The sequence below is a fragment of the Microcaecilia unicolor genome, chromosome 1 (assembly GCF_901765095.1).
Source record: "Microcaecilia unicolor chromosome 1, aMicUni1.1, whole genome shotgun sequence".
Lineage (NCBI taxonomy): Eukaryota > Metazoa > Chordata > Amphibia > Gymnophiona > Siphonopidae > Microcaecilia > Microcaecilia unicolor.
In genome coordinates, this window is record NC_044031.1 from 655,337,173 (window position 1) to 655,357,582 (window position 20,410).

A 20,410-nucleotide genomic window follows, 5' to 3' on the forward strand; every position below is an offset into this window, starting at 1 on the left:
CCTCCATTCTGTCTTCCTTCTTAAGGATACCAAATCTTTCATTATATTTTCCTGATAGGAATGAGTCTTTTGTAACTCTTTCTCAGACTCCTTTTCAGCTTGTGTTAAAGTTTCTACTTTATCGTCCAGTTCCTTAACTTTTGAATTTAATGTAGAAAAATCTTGATTTAACGTTTTATTTTAAGAATACATAACTTTTCCCAGGTCAACTATTAAATGCCACAAACTATCCAAAGTTACTTCATTGGGTTTAGTAGAAAATAATTGTGATATTACCTCAGTCTCTTTTGTAGAGGAAATTTGTTCCAAACAAACAGATCCTTTTTCTTGCGTCCTCATATGTGTTATCAAAGACAACGTTTCCACCAGGGATTCTTGTTCTCCCACTAATCGAATTTCTTCGATTGATCGTATCTCCTCCTGTCTCGTTTCCCCTGTACCACTCTTCGGCGGCAGGGCTGGAGACACCGTTAGTGGAGTACTAACTCCAGATTGCTGCGGGGGCGGAGCTCTCATGGGGGAGAGCGAAAGCTCTAACCCAGCGAGTGTTCCGGAATCTCCATTCATTCCGGGGCTCTCTAGCAGGTTCCTCTCCGACGTTGTTGGGACTGTTGCGCCCTGAAAAAATGCTTGAATATTACCACCAGGTGGGTTTTGCTGCTGAGAAGCAGTGGAGGATGAGCGGCCTCGTCCCTTCGGCATCCCGAAATGCGGAAATCAGAGAAAGCAACTGATAGGTCATACCACAGCGGCGGCCATTTTGAATTTCAATATGTCCCTTATTTTTTTCTTCCTAAAGTAGTTACTCCATTTCTCCTTAGTCTCCTTACTGGTCTGTAGACTGGTGATTGTTATAGGTTGGGTGTGGGATAGCTTCTCTGTTATTTGTCAAGGACCAGCAAGTTTAGCATGTCAGACTTTTTATGCTCGTTGATGAATCCAGAAAGGGTAAAGCGAGTTTGAAGGCTACTGTTGTGCATTAGATTAAGATGGCAATTGCTACAGCAGACATTTTGTTGGATAGAGCAGTTCCCTCGATTCTGAAGGTTTATTCGACCTCAGGTCAAGTGTCATCTTGGGCAAAACAGAGATTAATTCCACCTCAAGAGATTTGTAAGGCAGCCAAGTGGTCATCATTGCATTCTTTCATCAAACATGACAGGCTAGATGTGCAGGCAAGGCAAGATGCTGCTTTTGGAGCTTGTGTGTTGTCAGCAGATGGAGCTAGTTCCTGCCTTTGAAGAATACTGCTTTGGTATGTCCCAAGCATCTGGACCGTGTGCAGGGATGATAAAATTAAATTAGGTCTTACCTCCTCATTTTCTTTCCTTGAATCCCTCCAGGCCACTCTAGAAACGTCTCGGGTAGATGCTCAAAACTCTGGCGCTGTACTGAACAGCACCAGAGAAATAGAGCCGGAACAGTGCAGAGCAGCTCCTCCCTAATGCTGAATTGCTAATGAGATGCAAGTATAGACGCATTCATAGCATTGAGTATTAGGGAGTTCGGCGAGAGGATTGTGCCTGACACATGGGCTCAAGAGTTGTGTGTCAAGCACAGCTCTTGAGTGTATGCCCAGTCAAACTGGAGAGAAGGAGCCTGCAGTGGCGTTCCTAGGGGCACTGATACCCGGGGCGGATCGCCGATGCGCCCCGCCCCCCCCCCCCCCGGGTGCAGCGCCCCCCCTCCGTGCAGCGCAACCCCCCCCCCCACCCTGGCGAAAGAGCCCCCCCCCCCCCCCCCGGGTGCACGCCGCTGCGGGGGTGCCGCGCGCCGTTCAGCATCATTCGTTTCCATGCTCCCTCTGCCCCGGAACAGGTTACTTCCTGTTCCAGGGCAGAGGGAGCATGGAAATGAACGATGCTGACCGGCGCGCGGCACCCCCCCAGCGGTGTGCAACCGGGGCAGACCGCCCCCACCCCCCTTGGTACGCCACTGGGAGCCTGCTCTTACCACACCATCCATCTCGTTCGCCATCAGCTCATCAGTTACTGACCTCCCTTAGACCACAATTCTACCTGAGCTGCTGAAAAGAGACAAGTGCCACTCCACAGAAAGGGAAGTTTCTCTCCTTTTTGGGGGGAGGGGATTTGCTCTTGCCACGTCGTCGTCATTGCTGTTCTAGTATGCTTGGAGCAGTGATTTTCAGGATTCCAAGTTGCTGTATTATTTTAGTTTGCAGGTCAGTATTTGGCAGAGGATTTTTAACGTGTATGAAAAACAAAAACAGACAGGTATATAACTATGATAGTGCGCAAAAGGAAAATGAACTTCTCCTGCCTCTTAGACACCCTAACACCGGCTTCGAACTGGTGTAAGGTTTACAGCAGGAAGAGTGCCCTTGTTTAGCGCACTGCCAGCTGAGCATTGGGGAGGAATATGGAAAGACCTCATCAGCATGCATTTGCATGCCCATTGTGCTGTGAGCCGGCAAGCTCGTTCATTCACACACTCGTCGGCTCTGAGCATTCCGCACTAGCAAATGTGGGTGCTAGTCTAGCGTTAATGGCCTCTAGTGCCTGCATTTTCTTCTGAGGATCGGGGCCTCAGTGTCTTGGTTGTAAATAGCTTGGCTAATGCGTGTTTAAGGTATGTGGAACTTGTTCACTTTTCTCCATTTGTAGTTCCATTAATTGATACTTCAGATGTTTACAATATGTTGTCACTGGGTTTCTCCTAGCATTTGTGGAGAGTTACATTCACTGCTTTAAGAACATACTGGCTGTTGCTAGGCTGCACAGAATCCTATAGAGAGTGATGTCACAGTTCAGCAGTTCTGTGGCAAGAGAGCATATACCCAAGTGTCTGAACTGGTCTGAAGGAACTCGAGGAAAGAAAATTAGCAGGTAGGACCTAATTTAATTATCCTGAAAGTATGAGTTAAGTGTACTACCCAGGGTTATTCACATGAAAGTTCATGATATTTTCTATATATATAGATTAAGAACAGGGCAACATTTTGAGGAAGGGAGTGCATATTGTGAATGGATGGGCTCCATCTTAACCAAGATGAAGCTCAATTGTTAATGCTAATGTTTAAAAAGAAGATAGAGCAGCTTTTAAATTGGATGTGGGGGAAAGTCTACAGTAACTTAGGGGGACATGGTTTGAAGTGAGGTATCTTCAAAGGATACTAACAAACTGGGGAAGCTAGAATGTCCCAATAGAAAGGTCATGATAAAGGCAGAGGTAGCCAAGGTATATCTAAATAATCTCTGCAGGGTGGATTTATATCTGGGACTGATTCTCGGGTTTTCAAGTTTGGATGGAAAGTGCAACTGTTTAGAAGAAAAGTGCAGATAAGTGTTTTTCCTAGTGCACGTTTGACTTGAGACCTGTTGTCCGAATCGGGCATTATATTCTATCATATAGAGATTACAGATACCGTCCATTGGACAGAAAGCTTGAAACTAGAACTAGGGAGTTTTCTGTAGCAGCACTGTCATTCATATGGAAAACAATTACTTAAGTTTTAGGAAGTAAGAGAAAGCAGAACCCTTCATTTATAAAGAGGCCTTTGGTAGTGAGTGAATTTGACTGCAAGTATGTATAGGTTATGTATTGTTTGTTTGTATGTCCATTTGCAGTGTAAATATTTGTTTTGTAATCTGCCTAGAACAGTGATGGCGAACCTTTCAGAGACCGAGTGCCCAAACAGCAACCCAAAATCCAATTATTTATCACAAAGTGCCAACAGCAGTGTTGCCAGGTACTCGGCCCCGAAACCCGCCCAAAAAGTTCACACCCCCACCCCCGCCGTCTTCAACCCCGCCCCCGCTGTCATCAACCCCGCCTCCTCCATCACTGCCCCGCCCAAAATGTCACTAGCCCCACCCACAACGTCACTAGCGCCCCGCCCAAAACGTCACTAGTGCCGCCCAAACTGGCCCGAAAAACCGCACAAAAACCACCGAAAAAACCCAAAAACCAGCCCAAAAAACCGCGACCCGTGGTGGGCAAAAATTTCCTGCCGCGGGTCGCGGAAAACTGCCCAATTGGCAACCTTGGCCAACAGGTGCCGGTACTCATTATGGGCGGGGTCACCAAATATGACTTCACCCCTATGATAGCCACACCCCTTACACCAGCCATGGTGCATATAAACAGACTTCATTGAAAATATTATACAAGTATAGGAGAAAAAATAACATGATTTTTTTTTTTCATTTTAAATAATTTCTGTAAGCTGTTACAGCTCCAGTATACCCACTGCAAAATAAGATAGCAGATGTAAATTCTCAAATTGGACATATTCCAAACACTAAAATGAAAATAAAATGAATTTTTCTACCTTTGTTGTCTGATTATGCTGCTCTCTATCACTTCTCTTAAGTCCGTTTCCAGGGCTTCCTTTCCATTTATTTCTTTACTTTCCTCCTTTCTTCTTCATTTCTTGCCCTCCATCCATGTCCAGCAACCCTCCTCTCCCCTCCAGCCACTCTCCTCTCCCCCCTGCCCTCCCAGCACCAGGCAGGCCTCCCTCCCTCCCAGCACCAGGCAGGCCTCCCTCCCACCAAGCACCAGGCATCCCTCCCACCCACCAAGCACCCTCCCTTCCGCCCTTGCGGAAACAGGAAGTGAGGGCGGGACCAGAGCTTGAGAGCAGAAGGGAAGGCCGAAGATGCGCCGAGCAAACAACACACTTCGCTGCCGCTGCGGACGCCGCCTTAACCCCGACCAGGTATGCCTTTTAAATTTCGGAGGAGGGGGGCCCTGGTGCTCGGAGGGCGGGCGGGCTGGTGCTTGGTGGGAGGGAGGGAGGGAGGCCGGCCTGGTGCTCGGAGGGAGGGAGGGAGGACTGGCGGACCAGCGACGACGGGCGGGCGGACGGACCAGGCGTGCGTGCCAACAGAGAGGGCTCTGCGTGCCCTCTCTGGCACGCATGCCATAGGTTCGCCATCACTGGCCTAGAATGTGTATGTTGATAGAAAATAAGTTACTTTAAACAAATTTTAAAAATTCCAACCTGAAGTTTCAAAGGGAGACTTGGAATTCCCCTCTTAAAAACTCCTCTTCTGGCAGTTTCAGTGCCATTTTACCTGGGTAGACTGGCTTTCCTGAAAGTTGCTCTTCTTACCTTGCTGTAGTGCACAGGTGAGAGAGGATGAGCTCTTCTAGTGGCAGGAAAGGACATATTGCAAAATAGCATATATAGGTTTGATTTTAAGTCTGTTTATGGTAGTCTTCTTTTTAATTCAGCACTTTATCATCAACTACATGATGAGAACATGCTACTGTACATCTTAAACTCTAACAGTGCTGACGTATAATTGGAATTATATTTTAGTTTACATAACCTTCAGTAATCCATGAATAATTGGATAAATGATTTTGTAATCAACCCCCAGAGAAACAGACTAGAACAAAAAGGAATTCAAAAAGAGAAATTAATATTGCTGACAATATGATATATACCCTTTAGGCATTAAGGACCAAGCCATAGTTATTTAGTTTCAGCCAGATAATTCGACAAATACTTATAAGAAAGAAATCTTTAGGAATCCTCAAGGGATCCTATATTTTATCACATTAAGCTAGCCAGTCATTCTTGATTACCAGTAACTGTTCCATCAAATGTATTTTCCTTTAACACATTTGCCTGTATAACTAGTGCAAACCCGCTGCTGATCCTATAAGCAGTTTTCAAAGGGCATCTTAATTTTTGTCAAAAATTAGCTATTGTCACCCAAAGGAATCAGGAGCTGCTTCCTCCAGTGGTTGGACACAGCCAGTCATAATGTTATGCATAAGGGGAAGTTGAACTAGAATGCAGTGCTTGGTGCTTACTGACTGATATCTCTTACAAATGCAGATTTTAAAATTTAAATAATAATCTGCAGCTGGGATTAGATAGTATTATCTGTGTCCTGGTGGACCATGACCAAACAGGCCTTGTAAAAAGTCACTTTGGTACCCTGTATATCGATTGTTTAATGTGTGGTCCTTGGCCCATAGATTCGGAGATTATGGTCCACTTATCTCAGTGGACACATATAAGACATCCAATTGAATAGCCTAGTCTTTTTGAGGGTGTTCGTAAGTTTGGATACTTCCCATGTGCAATTGATGAGTTTGAAGATATAAGAATTCAGTGGATAGATCCTGTCTGTTTTTTTCTTATTGAGTGGCATGGCTTCAGTTATAGAATGTTGAGAGCACTGTTATTTGCTGCTGTTTTTTAATTTCTTTTTTGATGTTGCGTGTTTTTGCTAATAGTATTTTTCTCAGAATCCCGTGATGGTTATTTTTGCATGTGGTGGTTTTATTAACCCATGTGGTAGCTAAGGACTCTCTTTTTCTTTCTCCACTTTTTTCTTTATATAACTTTTAAGATGTGTGGTAGCTTTACAATGTTTTCTCATCTTCCATAATAGTTTTTTTGTTTGTTTGACCATAAGTTTGGGTAGTCACCTAAACTTATTTTATGGATACAGGTATGTATATAATAAAATATTTCACATACTGTCATTGGCTTTGAGTTACAATGCAGAACTAGGCCGAAGTGCCCAGTCTAACTTTCTCTGTTTAATTTAGCTACAGAACTGTCACATCTAATTCACACTTTGTTTGGTATTCATACCATAATGCTCCTCATCAAATACTTCTATGTGCTTACTAATCCTCTTGTTTTGGTGTAGGTCAGTGGCATACTTGACAGTGTTCATGTGTCTGACATACTGAACAATAAAATTTACAGCTGAACAAAATCAATACTATATATTTTATTTTTTTACAGTAAGTTTAGTATGAATTTGCCTACTATTCAATCTCGTATCAAAAAACTGTAGTCAACACATCAGTCTTAGATTTCTCTTTTGTCATACAAAACAAATATATATTCAAATTCTGGTGTCATCTTAGTAACAGCCTCACAAAATCTGTTTACCGCTAGATGCTGCAAAGCAACATAATGCCCTGCAAATGATCAACTCAGATCCCATGTAGTAAAGAGAACCTATGGACAACAGATCTGCAACTTCCTTGTCATCAGCAGCAGATGAATCCATTAACTGATGGGTTATGTCCGCCTACCAGCAGGTGGAGATAGAGAACACTGAAAAACCATAGTGCTCTATGGACGGCTAGCTCCATCTGCCTTCAGTATTGCTCTATCTCCCAGCAGGTGTGGACATAGCTTCATCAGCTTCTGGGGTGGCTCCTGTGCTTTTGCCAGTTGAAGCAGGGGTGTTGTGGCTGGTGGTGCCCACTTTGAAGGCATAGAGGTCCGCCCTTTCCCTGCCTTACCCGTCCCCCTGCCTATCGAAGTACCTCTATTGCTGCCTGCCTCCAACTTTTCCTCACAGCATTTAAAAAAAAAAAAAGGAATACGCATTGGTTTTGCGTGGCTATTCTGAGGCTATTTTCCACGTGTAGCTTGACCGGAGCTCATTTGACTCGGTCTTTTGAGGTGAGAGTGGTGCCCAACTCTTCCAGGGAGGTCCCGCGGACGCAGTTCTGATCGGGGTAAGTTTTGGCGCGAAGCCGTCATTTTACTTGTATAATTCCGTCCGGTCGGATGATGGCTGCTGAAGCAGTTAAACGCTGCTCCTGTTGTGGTAAACGTAGATCAGCAGCGGGGCTCTGTAAGACGTGCTCTTTAGACGCTAGAGCTGGTACGAGCATGGCGAGCGATGATTCTTCCCGCTCAATGGAGCTGGCAGCGGGCGCCATTTTGGAAGCGCCGCTTGCCTCGACCTGCGCTGTTGCAGAGGAGTCTGAGTGCAGGGGGACGCCTCGGTTAGAGGCTACCAGAGGCGCTCCTGTTCCCGTTTCTCCTGTTTCGGAGACGGAGGGTCAGGGTGAGTGTTTCTCCCTGGAGTTTGTGCTTTTAATGCATAAAGCTTTCATGCTGAAAAGAGCTCTGCCGCAGGTGTCTGACACTGCGCTGCTACCTGGTTTCCCCCCCGGGTGTTGATGGCCCGGGGACGGCTGATTCCTCCGAGCGTTGGAAGGACGCAAAACACAGACGAGTAAATTCCCTGTCGGAGAGTGGCGCACTTCCCTTTCACCACCCCCCCCCCCCCCCCCCCCGTGGTCGGGCGGTGTGGATTCTGAGGGTTCTGGCAGGGCCTCATGGTCTGAAGAGCCAGAGGAAAGTGCCGGTTTGCCACTGGATCTGGATGATCCCAATGCGGTGAGGATTTTCCACCGCGATGAGCTGCCAGCGCTCATTTCGGACGCCTTGCAGGCCCTCTCGATTGATGATCCTGCCAAGGGTGAGGCCTCCTCTGGTAATCCGAGGATGGCGAGTACTAAGAAGCCTGCTCGAGCCTTTCCTGTGCATGACTCCATCCAAGAGCTTATTTCAGCTCAATGGTCTAAACCCGAAGGGCCTTTGAAAGTGGCCAGGGCTATGGGTCAGCTTTACCCTCTAAGTGAGGAGCACTTGGCCCCTTTGGGGATGCCTAAAGTGGACGCCTTGGCGGTGACTAAGAGGACCACCCTCCCCGTAGAGGGAGGGGTTGCCCTGAAAGACATACAGGACTGGTGGCTTGAATCCGCGTTGAAACGGTCATTTGAAATCTCGGGCCTTGCCTTAAGGGCATCTATATGCAGTTCCTATGCTGCCCAAGCCTGCCTTTCTTGGTTACAACAGGCAGTGGAACAGCCCGCGGATAGTGAGGAGTCCCTCGCTGAGGTTGCACCGCGGATGGAGTCAGCCCTGTCATTTTTGGCTGGCGCCCTCTATGATCTGGTCAGAGCTTCGGCTAAACAAATGTCTGTGGCGGTTGCAGCCCGCCGCCTTCTATGGCTTCGGCATTGGGCGGCTGACATGGCCTCTAAGCACAGGCTGGTGAAGCTTCCCTTTCGGGGCCACCTGTTATTTGGAGAGGAGCTGGAGAAGATTGTGAAAGACCTGGGGGACCCTAAACCCCAGCACTTGCCCGAGGATAGGCCGAGGCCTTCTTCCAAGGGTTCTGTGTGGCCCTCCTCTTCCAGACCTCGCTTCCATGAAGTTCGCAGATATCGCCTGAGGCGCTCTGCTGGGGTTTCTCAATGTGCCCATTTTCAGCAGAGGAACTCCTTTCGCTCAGACAAGCATTCTGCAGTGGCCGGTTCAAGGCCTGGAGTTCAGGGGCGACCCACTCAATGACAGGGCGCCGGTCCATTCCTCGATTCCTGCAGTAGGAGGACGTCTTTCCCTCTTTCTCGAGGAATGGACCAAGATTACCTCTGATCAGTGGGTCCTGGACCTGATCAGAGAAGGTTACCGATTGGAATTCAGCGACCCGGTGAGAGACATGTTTGTGGAGTCCCGATGCGGTACTACCGTCAAATGGGCGGCGGTAGAGGAGACCTTACAAGTCTCGTTGCACCTTGGAGCGGTGATCCCTGTGCCTCCCGCCGAACGCGGCTGCGGTCGCTACTCCATTTACTTTGTGGTGCCTCGAAAAGGCGATTCTTTCTGACCGATCCTCGACTTAAGGTCAGTCAACGAGGCTCTAAGAGTGTGACATTTTCACATGGAAACCCTGCGCTCTGTCATTGCAGCAGTACAGCCAGGAGAATTTCTCACGTCTCTGGACCTAAAAGAAGCTTACTTGCACATTCCTATTTGGCCCCCGCATCAACGGTTTCTCCGGTTTGCAGTGTTGGGAAAGCATTTCCAGTTTCAGGCCTTGCCTTTTGGCCTCACCATAGCTCCCCGCACCTTTTCCAAGGTTATGGTGGTAGTAGCTGCTTTTCTCAGGCAACAGGGTATCCGGGTTCACCCGTACCTAGATGACTGGCTCATCAGAGCAGATTTGGCAGACGAAAGTCGTCTGGCCACAGCCAGAGTGGTCTCAGTACTGCAGTCTCTGGGCTGGGTCGTCAATATACCCAAAAGTCACCTGACCCCCTCTCAATCTCGCGAATATTTGGGGGTCCGGTTCGACACGACCTCGGGGTTTGTCTTTCTACCCGACCAAAGGCGATGCAAGCTTCAGAATCAGGTCCGTCTGCTCCTGCGGATGCCTCACCTGCGAGCTTGGGACTTTGTCCAGCTGCTGGGGTCGATGACAGCCACCTTGGAGGTAGTGCCATGGGCGAGAGTGCACTTGAGACCTCTGCAGATTGCCCTGCTTCAACGATGGTCTCCAATGTCCCAGGATTATCAACGCAGACTCACGTGGCTCCCTGCAGCTCGGCTCAGTATAGAGTGGTGGCTCTCCAACAGCATGCTGCGGCGAGGAATGCCGCTGGCGCTTCCCTTTTGGTGCCTGGTGATAACCGATGCCAGCCTGGTCAGCTGGGGAGCACATTGCAAGGGAAGCTATGCCCAAGGCCTGTAGACACCCGCGGAATCGGGGTGGTCCATCAATCGCTTGGAACTGAGAGTGATATTTCAGGCTCTTCTGGCCTTTCACAAGACTCTGGAGGGGCTGGCTGGCAGAGTTCTGTCGGACAATATGACAGCTGTGGCCTACATAAATCGACAGGGCAGCACTCAGTGCAGAGCACTGGCTGCGGAGGCCGCTCAGATTTGCCACTGGGCCGAGCTACACCTGCAGCTTCTGTCAGCAGCTCACATAGCAGGTCAGAGCAACGTGCAAGCCGATTTTCTAAGCAGGCATCAAATCAACCCTGCGGAGTGGGAACTGGCAGACGAAGTGTTTCTTCAGATCTGTGCCAAATGGGGAACGCCCGTAGCGGATCTAATGGCATCAAGCGCAAATGCTAAAGTCCCGTGCTTTTTCAGCAGACGGAGAGATCCTCGCTCGGCAGGGTTGGATGCCTTGGCTCAACCCTGGCCTCCGGGCCTCCTGTATGTGTTCCCTCCTTGGCCCTTGATAGGGCGAGTCCTCCTGCGAATTTGGCTACATCAAGGAGTGATGATTCGCATTGCCCCGGATTGGCCCAGGCGGCCGTGGTACGCGGACCTCCGGCGGATGCTGGTGGAGGCCCCTCTTCCTTTGCCTCTGGTACCGAACCTGTTGATGCAGGGTCTGGTGACCATGGAGGATCCCTGCCGCTTTGGTCTTACAGCATGGCTCTTGAGAGGGCGCAATTGAGAGACAAAGGCTATTCTAACAAAGTCATCTCCACTCTCTTGCAGGCCTGCAAGTGGTCCAGTTCCGTTGCTTATGCTCGGATCTGGCGCCAGTTTGAGGTGTGGTGTGTTTCAAAGGCGATCACACCCATGAGGGCTACAGTCTCGCCGATACTGGAGTTTTTGCAGGATGGTTTACAAAAAGGCTTGGCCTACAATTCCCTGCGAGTGCAAGTGGCAGCATTGGCATGCTTTCGAGGGAAGGTCTCGAGCCTTTCCCTGGCTGCTCATCCAGACGTTGCCCGATTTCTAAGAGAGGCGCTCCGGCTCCGACCGCCAGTGTGGCTGCCGTGTCCGGCTTGGAACCTGGGGCTGGTGTTGAAGGCTCTCCAGTGTTCGCCCTTCGAGCCGCTGAGGCGAGCTTCAGAGAAGGATGTGACTCTAAAGACAGTCTTTTTGGTGGCCATAACCTCGGCAAGACGTGTGTCTGAGCTCCAGGCTCTGTCCTGTCGAGACCCCTTTCTGCAATTCTCAGAGTCTGGAGTTACGGTGCGTACTGTGCCTTCCTTCCTGCCTAAGGTGGTTTCAGTGTTTCACCTAAACCAGCCCATTTTTCTGCCCTCCTTTACTAGGGAGGAGTTTCCGGAATCTTTTAGGCAGTTACATCTTCTGGAAGTTCGCAGGGCTCTCTTGCAGTATCTGCAAATGTCAAATCACCTTTTTGTCTTGTTGTCAGGTCCTCGAAGAGGGTCTCTGGCGTCTAAGACCACTATAGCCCGTTGGCTCAAGGAAGTCATTTTTTCTGCGTATCTGCTGTCAGGACGGTCTCCGCCTGATGCATTTAAAGCGCATTCCACGAGAGCGATTTCCTCTTCGTGGGCCGAAACAGGAGCACTCTCTCTTCAGGAGATCTGTAGTGGGGCTACTTGGGCTTCTAAGCTCTCCTTTGTCCGGCATTACAGGCTGGATGTTGGGACGCGCAGTGTGGAGCACAAGTGCTTGCTCGGGGAGTGACAGATTCCCGCCTTAACTAGGGAGTGCTTTTGTACATCCCATCAGTTAATGGATTCATCTCCTGCTGATGACAAGGAAGGGAAAATTAGGTTCTTACCTTGGTAATTTTCTTTCCTTTAGTCACAGCAGATGAATCCATGATCCCTCCCTGTCTGTTTATTTGTTCAGTTGTTTCCTGCAGACATGTTCCCTCATTGGGAGAAGTTGGAAAACAGTCTTCAGGATTTCTGTTCTGTTACAGGAGGTTGAGATCGTCCCTCCTTTGTGTGATTATTGCTCCTGTTCTGGGGCATTCGTTCGCTGTGAGGAAAGTTCATGTTATTCTACTTTGAGGATACACGCTGCTTTGGAATTTTCGAATACTGAAGGCAGATGGAGCTAGCCGTCCATAGAGCACTATGGTTTTTCAGTGTTCTCTATCTCCACCTGCTGGTAGGTGGACATAACCCATCAGTTAATGAATTAATCTGCTGTGACTAAAGGAAAGAAAATTACAAGGTAAGAACCTAATTTTCCCTTTTCGAGTTGGGGCTGGTGGCAGCAGTTATTATTGAGGGTAGTCAGGAAGCAGAAATAAAGGAACAGGTATGGGGAATTCAAGAACCTGATTCTCAGGATCTCTGCTGTCTCTAACTTGCAAACATAGGTGGTTATTAAGAAAAACACGGTCTTGCTGTCTACACCAAAAGTTTTGTGACACACCTTCCATCTCTTTGGGGACACATTGGTTGAGAATCACTGGTGTTGAGAGAGGCTATGTTTGTTGACCTTTGCCACCCTCTTGTTTGTAGCAGGGGCAGAACAGTCTGGGCCATCCTTCTGGAGCTGTGTTTTCTCGAAGCTCTTCGGCTTCCACCTGCTTTGGCTTTCTGTCATGCAGCTGCGCCATTATCTCTTCATTGGAATGTTGAATGTCATGCTGAGCCGTCTTGCCCATGGAGACACTGCTACAAGTATGTAGAAGTGGGCACACCAGAGTCAGAGGACAAAATAAGCATAGATATTCAGAGAGAAGGAAAACAGCAAATAGGGTGCATTGGATGAAAATGAAACGGGTGTTGAGGTAGTCAAGGGGGAAAACATGTATCATGAAGCTTTGGGTGGGGGGGGAGACTAGGGAAGGGCGAGAGATATGGAGTACAGAAGGCAACGAGATGATAAGGGGTTATAGTGGGCCATGGAAATAGGCAAGGTAGGGCAGATGGGAAGAGAGTACAGGGAATTTGAAGAGGGAGAATTGATGAGGAAAATCAGAGAAGGGAGTTGGAGATGTGAGAAAGAGGATGTAGCAGTTGGGAAAATATTTAGAAATGTCATGGAGCTAATCTTTTTTTTATATGTATCCCACCCTATCCCTTTTCTCTTTTCCCTTTCCATACCAATTTATCTTTTCCCTCCCTCCCTCCTTTCTCCCCAGTCAGTAGATATACCAATGCCTTTGCCTTCACTCAGTTTTGTGGGGTTTTCTGTGCCCCCTGGAATGGGATTATTATGGACAGGCACAAGCGGGGGAAGAAGGCAGCTGAGAACACAGAAGGTAAATCCTTACTCAGCCCTTTGACAGAGGGAGCTACTTTGTGGCGCTGCCCTGTCAGTACAGAAAAGTTTAAATGTTTATAGAATGTCTGTGGTAAACTATCAAGGAATTTTAAAAGTAAAGACCCTCTTTTTTGCAGACTCTCTCGCCGACCTCCGCTCCTCTGTCCTCTCCCTCGCCATCACTGTCATGCAATGTGTGGTCTTCTCCATCTGTGCCACCATCCCTGTCCTGTCTGTGCAGTATGCCACCTTCATCTTCCAGGTGCTAAACAGGTCCTTCCTGTATGGGGGCAATGCGGCCTTCATGTCTATAGCGTGAGTATCTGGGCCACCTAACTAGGAATGCACTTTCATTTAAAACAGGAAATGTCAACATGAGTTTCTATTCAGCTTCATTTTGTAAGTGAAAAAGAATGAGTTTTTGGACCCTTCTGTTTCCTTTCCTTTATATTAAGAGCCAACCCTGCTAACACAGGTTAAACCCAGCTTCTAAAACAGAGCTTCCCAAACTGTGGGTTGGGACCCCAAATGATGACACAAAAACCTGCATTTGGAGTCGCAACTTGAGTGAGCTTTCTGTAGGTAGATAGTTATTTCTGCACCTTATGGGGGGGGGGGGTGTCACACAGTTTTATTTGGCCGCTACAATGGAATCACAGCCACAAAAAAGATTGACAAGCACTGGTCTAAAGGGAACAGAAGCAATTCCCAGTCACTCCTGCTCCACCAGTGCCATATTCCAAAATGGCACCAGCTGACATGAGGCCAGTTCTGTTTTGAAGCGTGACTCTTTTTGAACAGGAGAGTGGGGAGGGGACCCTCTGACTAGCCAACTATTCTTTCTATACAGGAGGGTATAACCTGCAAACATCCTTTTATTCTGCAGGGAGAGAGGAAGGTGGGGAGCAGAGAGGACCACAGAAGGGAAGGGAGTATACCAGGATTAGGCAGCAGGGACATTTCTTTTCATATGCAGGAAGTAGATAGTGATTGTGGGTTTGGGAAGTGTTGGAGGTTAGCCAATTATTTTGTCCATTCAGCTCGCCTCTAAATACGTTTTGATATTTATCCAATTTGTTTTTTATATTATTTGCTTTAATGGAGCAGTGCCTGTGACTAAGTACGGAAATAAAAACAAATGAGCACGAAGCCACCCTGGATAAAAGTAAAAAATTATACACTAATATCAATATAAAACACAGAGGTTGCACAAACTAGAAGCAACAGCTAAGTCAAAGCAAAAAATAACCTCAAAACAATGTACTTTACTTTCACTTCAGCCTCTTTTGACATCTTTTTTGAGATTCCCAGTAAGCTTCATTACATTATTGGGGGGGGGGGGGTTAGTTGCAAAGATGCAGTAAAATATGGCATTTTACTGCAGCTTAGTTTATGATGGGAGTTCATAACCTGTGGTAACTTAGTACCACAGGTCAGTGACTCCCATGGTAAATTAATATCACAACTTGTGATCAACCTTGCAAGCTGTGTTATTCAGCTCCTTTGGAGCTTGGAGTTGCTAATGCATCAGAGTTCAAATCAAACTGCGTTATTCAAGAATGAAGTAACATTACATCTCATTATGTATCTTTACTCCAACATGTTTGGGTAAAATAATGGAGAGAAGAAAACCACAGAAGAGGTGGAGGTGCACTGATTCCCTACGTATCGCAATCAAAGCCAAAAAAGGGAGTAGGGGAAAAAGGCTCTTCTCAAACAACGAAGGAGGCGTGTAGATGGATTAAAGGCTTTATTACAAAAACATCAAATTCGACTCAACACAGCAGCCGTGTTTCGGCACCTGAGCACCTGCTTCAGGAGTGTACAAAAAATACGTTGAACATCAAAAAGTAAGTCATAAAAAACAAATTGCAGTAAAATACAATGCATATAAAAAAAACTACAAAACATATGGTGAACATCAGAAAGCAACAATCATCAAAACATGGTGGAATTATGTTCAATACATATGAAAAAGATGAAATTATGTTCAATATGGCCTTCGTTGTTTGAGAAGAGCCTTTTTCCCCTACTCCTTTTTTTGGCTTAGGTAAAATAATGCACAATTTTGCTGTTTAACATGCATTAGAGGGGAAAAATCACCCCTCCCTTCCCTAGTTTGGGTTTTCACATTTATATGAATGATACTCAGCTGTTTCTCTGTTGGCAGTCAGCGAGAACGGAACTGTGCAAAACACCAACCAGTGTCTGGAAGCTGTGTGGAACTGGGCTGTGGTCAGTAAACTAAATAAAATCCAGACAAATCCGAGGTTTTATTTATTGGTAGTGATCTCAGGCAAAACTAGAATAGCTCAGGCTACATGGCACACCGCTTTTGTTTATAGAAAAAAAAAAAGAAAGTACAAAATCTGGAAGGCTTTCCAGAATTCCATATTGAGTCTCCGTTCCCACACAGCCAAGGTTACCAAGCTGAAATTGTTTTTCAACATCCCTACTCTAGCCACTCGTATTCATATCCTCATTACATCGCATGTGGACTATTGTAACACCCTGGGAGTGGGGTTCCCTTGTAAAACGTTAAGCCATCTGCAGATAGTCTAAAATGCTGGGGTTTGACTGCAGTGTAGGGAACACACCACTCCACATCTTAAAGAACTTCATTGGTTACTAGTCAGAAGGGCTGCCACAGCTACCGCCACCGCTGCCCGCCCCTGCTTACCTTCCTGCGTCTTGTCCTCCCTCAGTCTTGTCTCTCTCCTGCTCCTGTGTGCCTTGTCCCGGGTTATTGTATTAACGCAGTCACCCGGGTCCCGACAGACCCAAGGGAGCAAGATCCAGAGTGGAATAGATCATCTTTAAGACCTTGCAAAGACTTTCCTAGCTCTATGAATGGATTCAGCAGCATATGCTGGGCTGCTCCTTATGGTCCCATCTTTAAAGAAAGTGAGGACAGCAGTGAACTGGAGTATGGCTGTCTCATGCTCTGCCCCTGTTTTCAAACGGAGATCACTGGCCAGAGAATCTTCTATTCCATAAGTTTATTTATATAATACAGATTTATATTCCACACAATCTGCACAAAGCCGGTGAAGTACAAAGATTTTTAAAAAGTACTTACACCTGTTTGTTTTGGCTCTAATGCTCCAGGTTGAATTTATTGAATTTATCTCTCTGAAATTATTTGTGAAGGGAGCAGCTACCAGGAGTTTCTGGCTGGACAGTGTGCTCTTGCGTCAAGGCTCATTTCCTTCCCCAAAATTTTAAATAATGTTACCCCCATTGCTGGAACCCCTCATTCCATCTACTGCCTCCCCTGACTCCATCTTGTACAACCCCCTCCCCCAATGGAGAAGACTGATGAGCCCCCTCTTTCCCTCCTTAAAAATATTGCTCTGGTGTCTCATGACGCTGCCTACCCCCTTCCCTGAGTTAAACAAAAATAGTGTCTATTGGGGACCCCGACCCCTTTATATGGCAGACTGGCACTGCCTAGTGCATTGGGGGGGGCTGCAATTTTTTTATTGGTGGGGGAGGCCCATGCTGAAACTATGCTGGAGGTTTACTTTTTTTTTTTTCTTGGGTCACAGGTAGAATATTTTTCAATGAGCTGTGGAGTACTGCGGTGATTTTAGTACGGTATTAATTTGCATGCTCAGTGAATACTGCATCCGCTGCCAACTTTTAATGGAAAGCTTGTGATAGAAGCCATACAGTCGGTGGCTGTACTGCACAGCAATCCACCTCAGCCATGCTAAAGTCTATCTACTGCTGGGCAGACTTCTACAGTCTGTGCTCCAAAAATGGCAAGGACAAATCAAGATCAAGTATACATATGTAGTGTCACATCATTCCTTATACTATGAGTTTATCTTATTGGGCAAACTGGATGGACCGTACAGGTCTTCATCTGCTATGTTACTTCAATGAAGCCAACAATAGCAAGAGCTACAATTCTTGGTGGGCCTGAGCCCAAAATGGATGAGCCTAGGCCCACCCAGGCCCATGCCACTGGGAGAGGGACAGAGGAAAGTTACAGTAAAGGGAGGGAAAAGAGAGTAGAGAGAGGGGTGTGAGGAGGGGGTAGGACTGAGGGGCATTGTGGCAGAGGAACAGAATGAAGCTGAAAACTGTTCCATGCTTTTCTATATTCCTTCTGTGACTTATAATGTTCTTTTGGATTTTAAATTGTAAACCACTAGCGTATGTATATGTGTAACACTAGGGGGCTCATTTTCAAGGCACTTAAACTTACATAGGTTACTTATTGGGCTCATTTTTTTTAAATAGAAGGACATCTTTCGACATAAAACGGAAGATGGACGTCCTTCTCCCAGAGACGTCCAAATTGATATAATCAAAACCCGATTTTGGACGTCTCCAACTGCAGTCCATCGCAAGGACGTCCAAAGTGCAAGGGGGCGTGTCAGAGGCGTAGTGAAGGCAGGACTTGGGTATGCCTGACACTTGGATGTCTTTGACCCATAATTGAAAAAAACAAGGACGTCCCTGATGAACATTTGGACGTTTTCACCTGGACCTGTTTTTCTTACGAATAAGGCACAAAAAGGTGCCAGAAATGACCAGATGACCACCAGAGGGAATCGGGCATGACCTCACGCTACTCCCCCAGTGGTTACTAACCCCCTCCCACCCTAAAAAACATCTTTAACGATATGTCGTGCCAGCCTCAGTTTTAGTGGGTACTGCAGTGCACTTCAGACAGGCGGACCCAGGCCCATACCCCCCTCCATCTGTTACGTTTGTGGAGGAAACAGCGAGATCTCCAAAACCCAAAGCAAACCCACTGTACCCACATCTAGGTGCCCCCCTTCACCCGTAAGGGCTATGGTAGTGGTGTACAGTCGTGGGTTTTGGGGGGGCTCCGCACACAAGATAAGGGAGCTATGTTCCTGGGAGCACTTTATGAAGTCCACTGCAGTGCCCCCTAGGGTACCCAGTTGGTGTCCTGGCATGTCAGGGGGACCAGTGCACTACAAATGCTGGCTCCTCCCATGCCCAAATGGCTTGCATTAGGATCTTTTTGATATGGACTTCTTTGGTTTCGAAAATCGCCAAAAGTCAGAAACGTCCATGTCTAGGGACGTCCAAATTTAAGGATTTGGACGTCCCTGATGGTATTTTCGAAACGAAAGATGGACGTCCATCTTGGTTGAAAAAGACAGGTTTCCCCGCCCCTGGATTTTGCCATTTTGCAAGGACGTCAAAATTGCAACTTGGACGTTTCTTTCGAAAATGCCCCTCCACGTAACTTTTTAAGTCTAAGTTCTTTAAAAATACGCCTCTATATCAACTAAACAAAACTTTAGATTTTGCCATCATTTTCCTATGACACACAGCAATGGAGAGAGCCACAAAGGAGGAAAGGGAAAATCAAGGATGGAGAGAAAAACAGAAAGAGGCTATAACCCAGGGGGAGGGAGCGGAGAAAGGAAGAGGAGAGAGAGGAGCCACAGACAAGAACAGAGCCAGAAAAGATAGTGAGAGAAGGGCAGAGGGGAGTTGTGTAAGTGAGGGAAGGCATACGGAATGATAAAAAGAGTGTGGGAATGGGGGGGGGGGGTGGCACAGGAGAAAGAAAATGAGCAATGGGATGCTAACAAAGGAAGAAAGCATAAGGGGAAATAGGAGAGGAAAAGAGTGGCTATGAGGGGGATAGAGCTTGGAAGGCTGAGAAGGATTGAAGGCGAGGTAAAGACAGGACTGGGAGAGGTAAGGGAAGGATTAGTGGGTAAGAACCAGGCTCATTGTTGCTAAGCAGTGCTGGGACCTTTATGACACACAGAATATGATTGTAAACAAGGTTCATTTGCTTTGTGCAGTTTATGTTCTGATTTAGTATTGTTTTCACTGACTTCCTCACCACTATCTTGCTGCACCATATGCCTGAAATAGACTTCCTGAGCTGGTACATCAAGCTCCTTCTCTGGCCGTCTTCACATCTAGGCTAAAATCCCACCTTTTTGATGCTGCTTTTAACTCCTAATCCTTACTCACTTGTTCAGTACCCATATTTTATCATTCCCACCTTAGTAATTCCCTTACCTCTTATTTGTCCTGTTTGTTTGTCCTAATTAGATTGTAAGCTCTGTCGAGCAGGGACTGTCTCTTTATGTCCAGTGTACAGCTCTGCCTACGTCTAGTAGCGCTATAGAAATGATAAGTAGTAGTAGTAGCACTATGGATTCTCTGCCTTTCCCCATCTTTCTTAAATTTGCTTACTGTTTTCACTCCACCACCAACCTGGGATACTACACCAGGCATCCATTATAGTCTACATAAAGAAATGTTTTCTAATGTATTCCCTCTAAGCTTCATATCATGATATCTGAAAAATGCTGAGGGGTGGGTGTCTGTGTCTCTCTCTGCAGTTTCCCACCTGCTCACTTTGGAAAGCTCTTTGGCCTTGTGATGACACTGTCTGCGCTGGTAGCACTCCTGCAGTATCCCTGCTTTTCACTGGTGAAGGATGTGCTTCACGGGGATCCATTTTACGTAAGTGTGGCAACTCGCGTTCACATTGATGTAAGCTGTATTGTAGGAAAGGCATCATACCTGTGTTCCTTATAGTCTATTCCAAACCATTCCCGACGAGTGGGTAATAAGCTGTCCTGCCAGCAGAGGGAGACTGAGAACTACTGACTAGTGAAACCTGTATAAGGGACTGTGCAACCCTGACCTGCTCAGTATTTCTCAATCTCCCAGCAGATGTAGGTGAGTCTGTGCAGCCCAGTCCTCCTTTATTTTTATTTTATTTTATTTTTTTTTTTTTGAGGGGGGGGGGGGGGTAAGCCAGTTTTTGGCCCAATTTAGCTTGGCTCTAAATTTTCTTTTTTTGTATTGGTAAGGCTCATAGCTCTCCTGGTTTTGTTTCTGGGGGTGTTTGAATTAAATAAATGAATAGAA

The 20,410-nt window shown here is 46.9% G+C and overlaps 1 protein-coding gene across 1 annotated transcript in view; it reads left to right on the plus strand.

The window, feature by feature from the left end:
- The window catches only part of SLC43A3 (solute carrier family 43 member 3), a 247,485-nt gene that overhangs the window by 217,449 nt on the left and 9,626 nt on the right, over nucleotides 1–20,410 (plus strand). Inside the window, exons 10-13 of the mRNA XM_030186408.1 lie at nucleotides 12,778–12,939; nucleotides 13,404–13,523; nucleotides 13,663–13,840; nucleotides 19,876–19,999. Of these exons, the coding sequence (XP_030042268.1) occupies nucleotides 12,778–12,939; nucleotides 13,404–13,523; nucleotides 13,663–13,840; nucleotides 19,876–19,999 (584 nt within the window). The remainder of the gene's footprint in view (nucleotides 1–12,777; nucleotides 12,940–13,403; nucleotides 13,524–13,662; nucleotides 13,841–19,875; nucleotides 20,000–20,410) is intronic.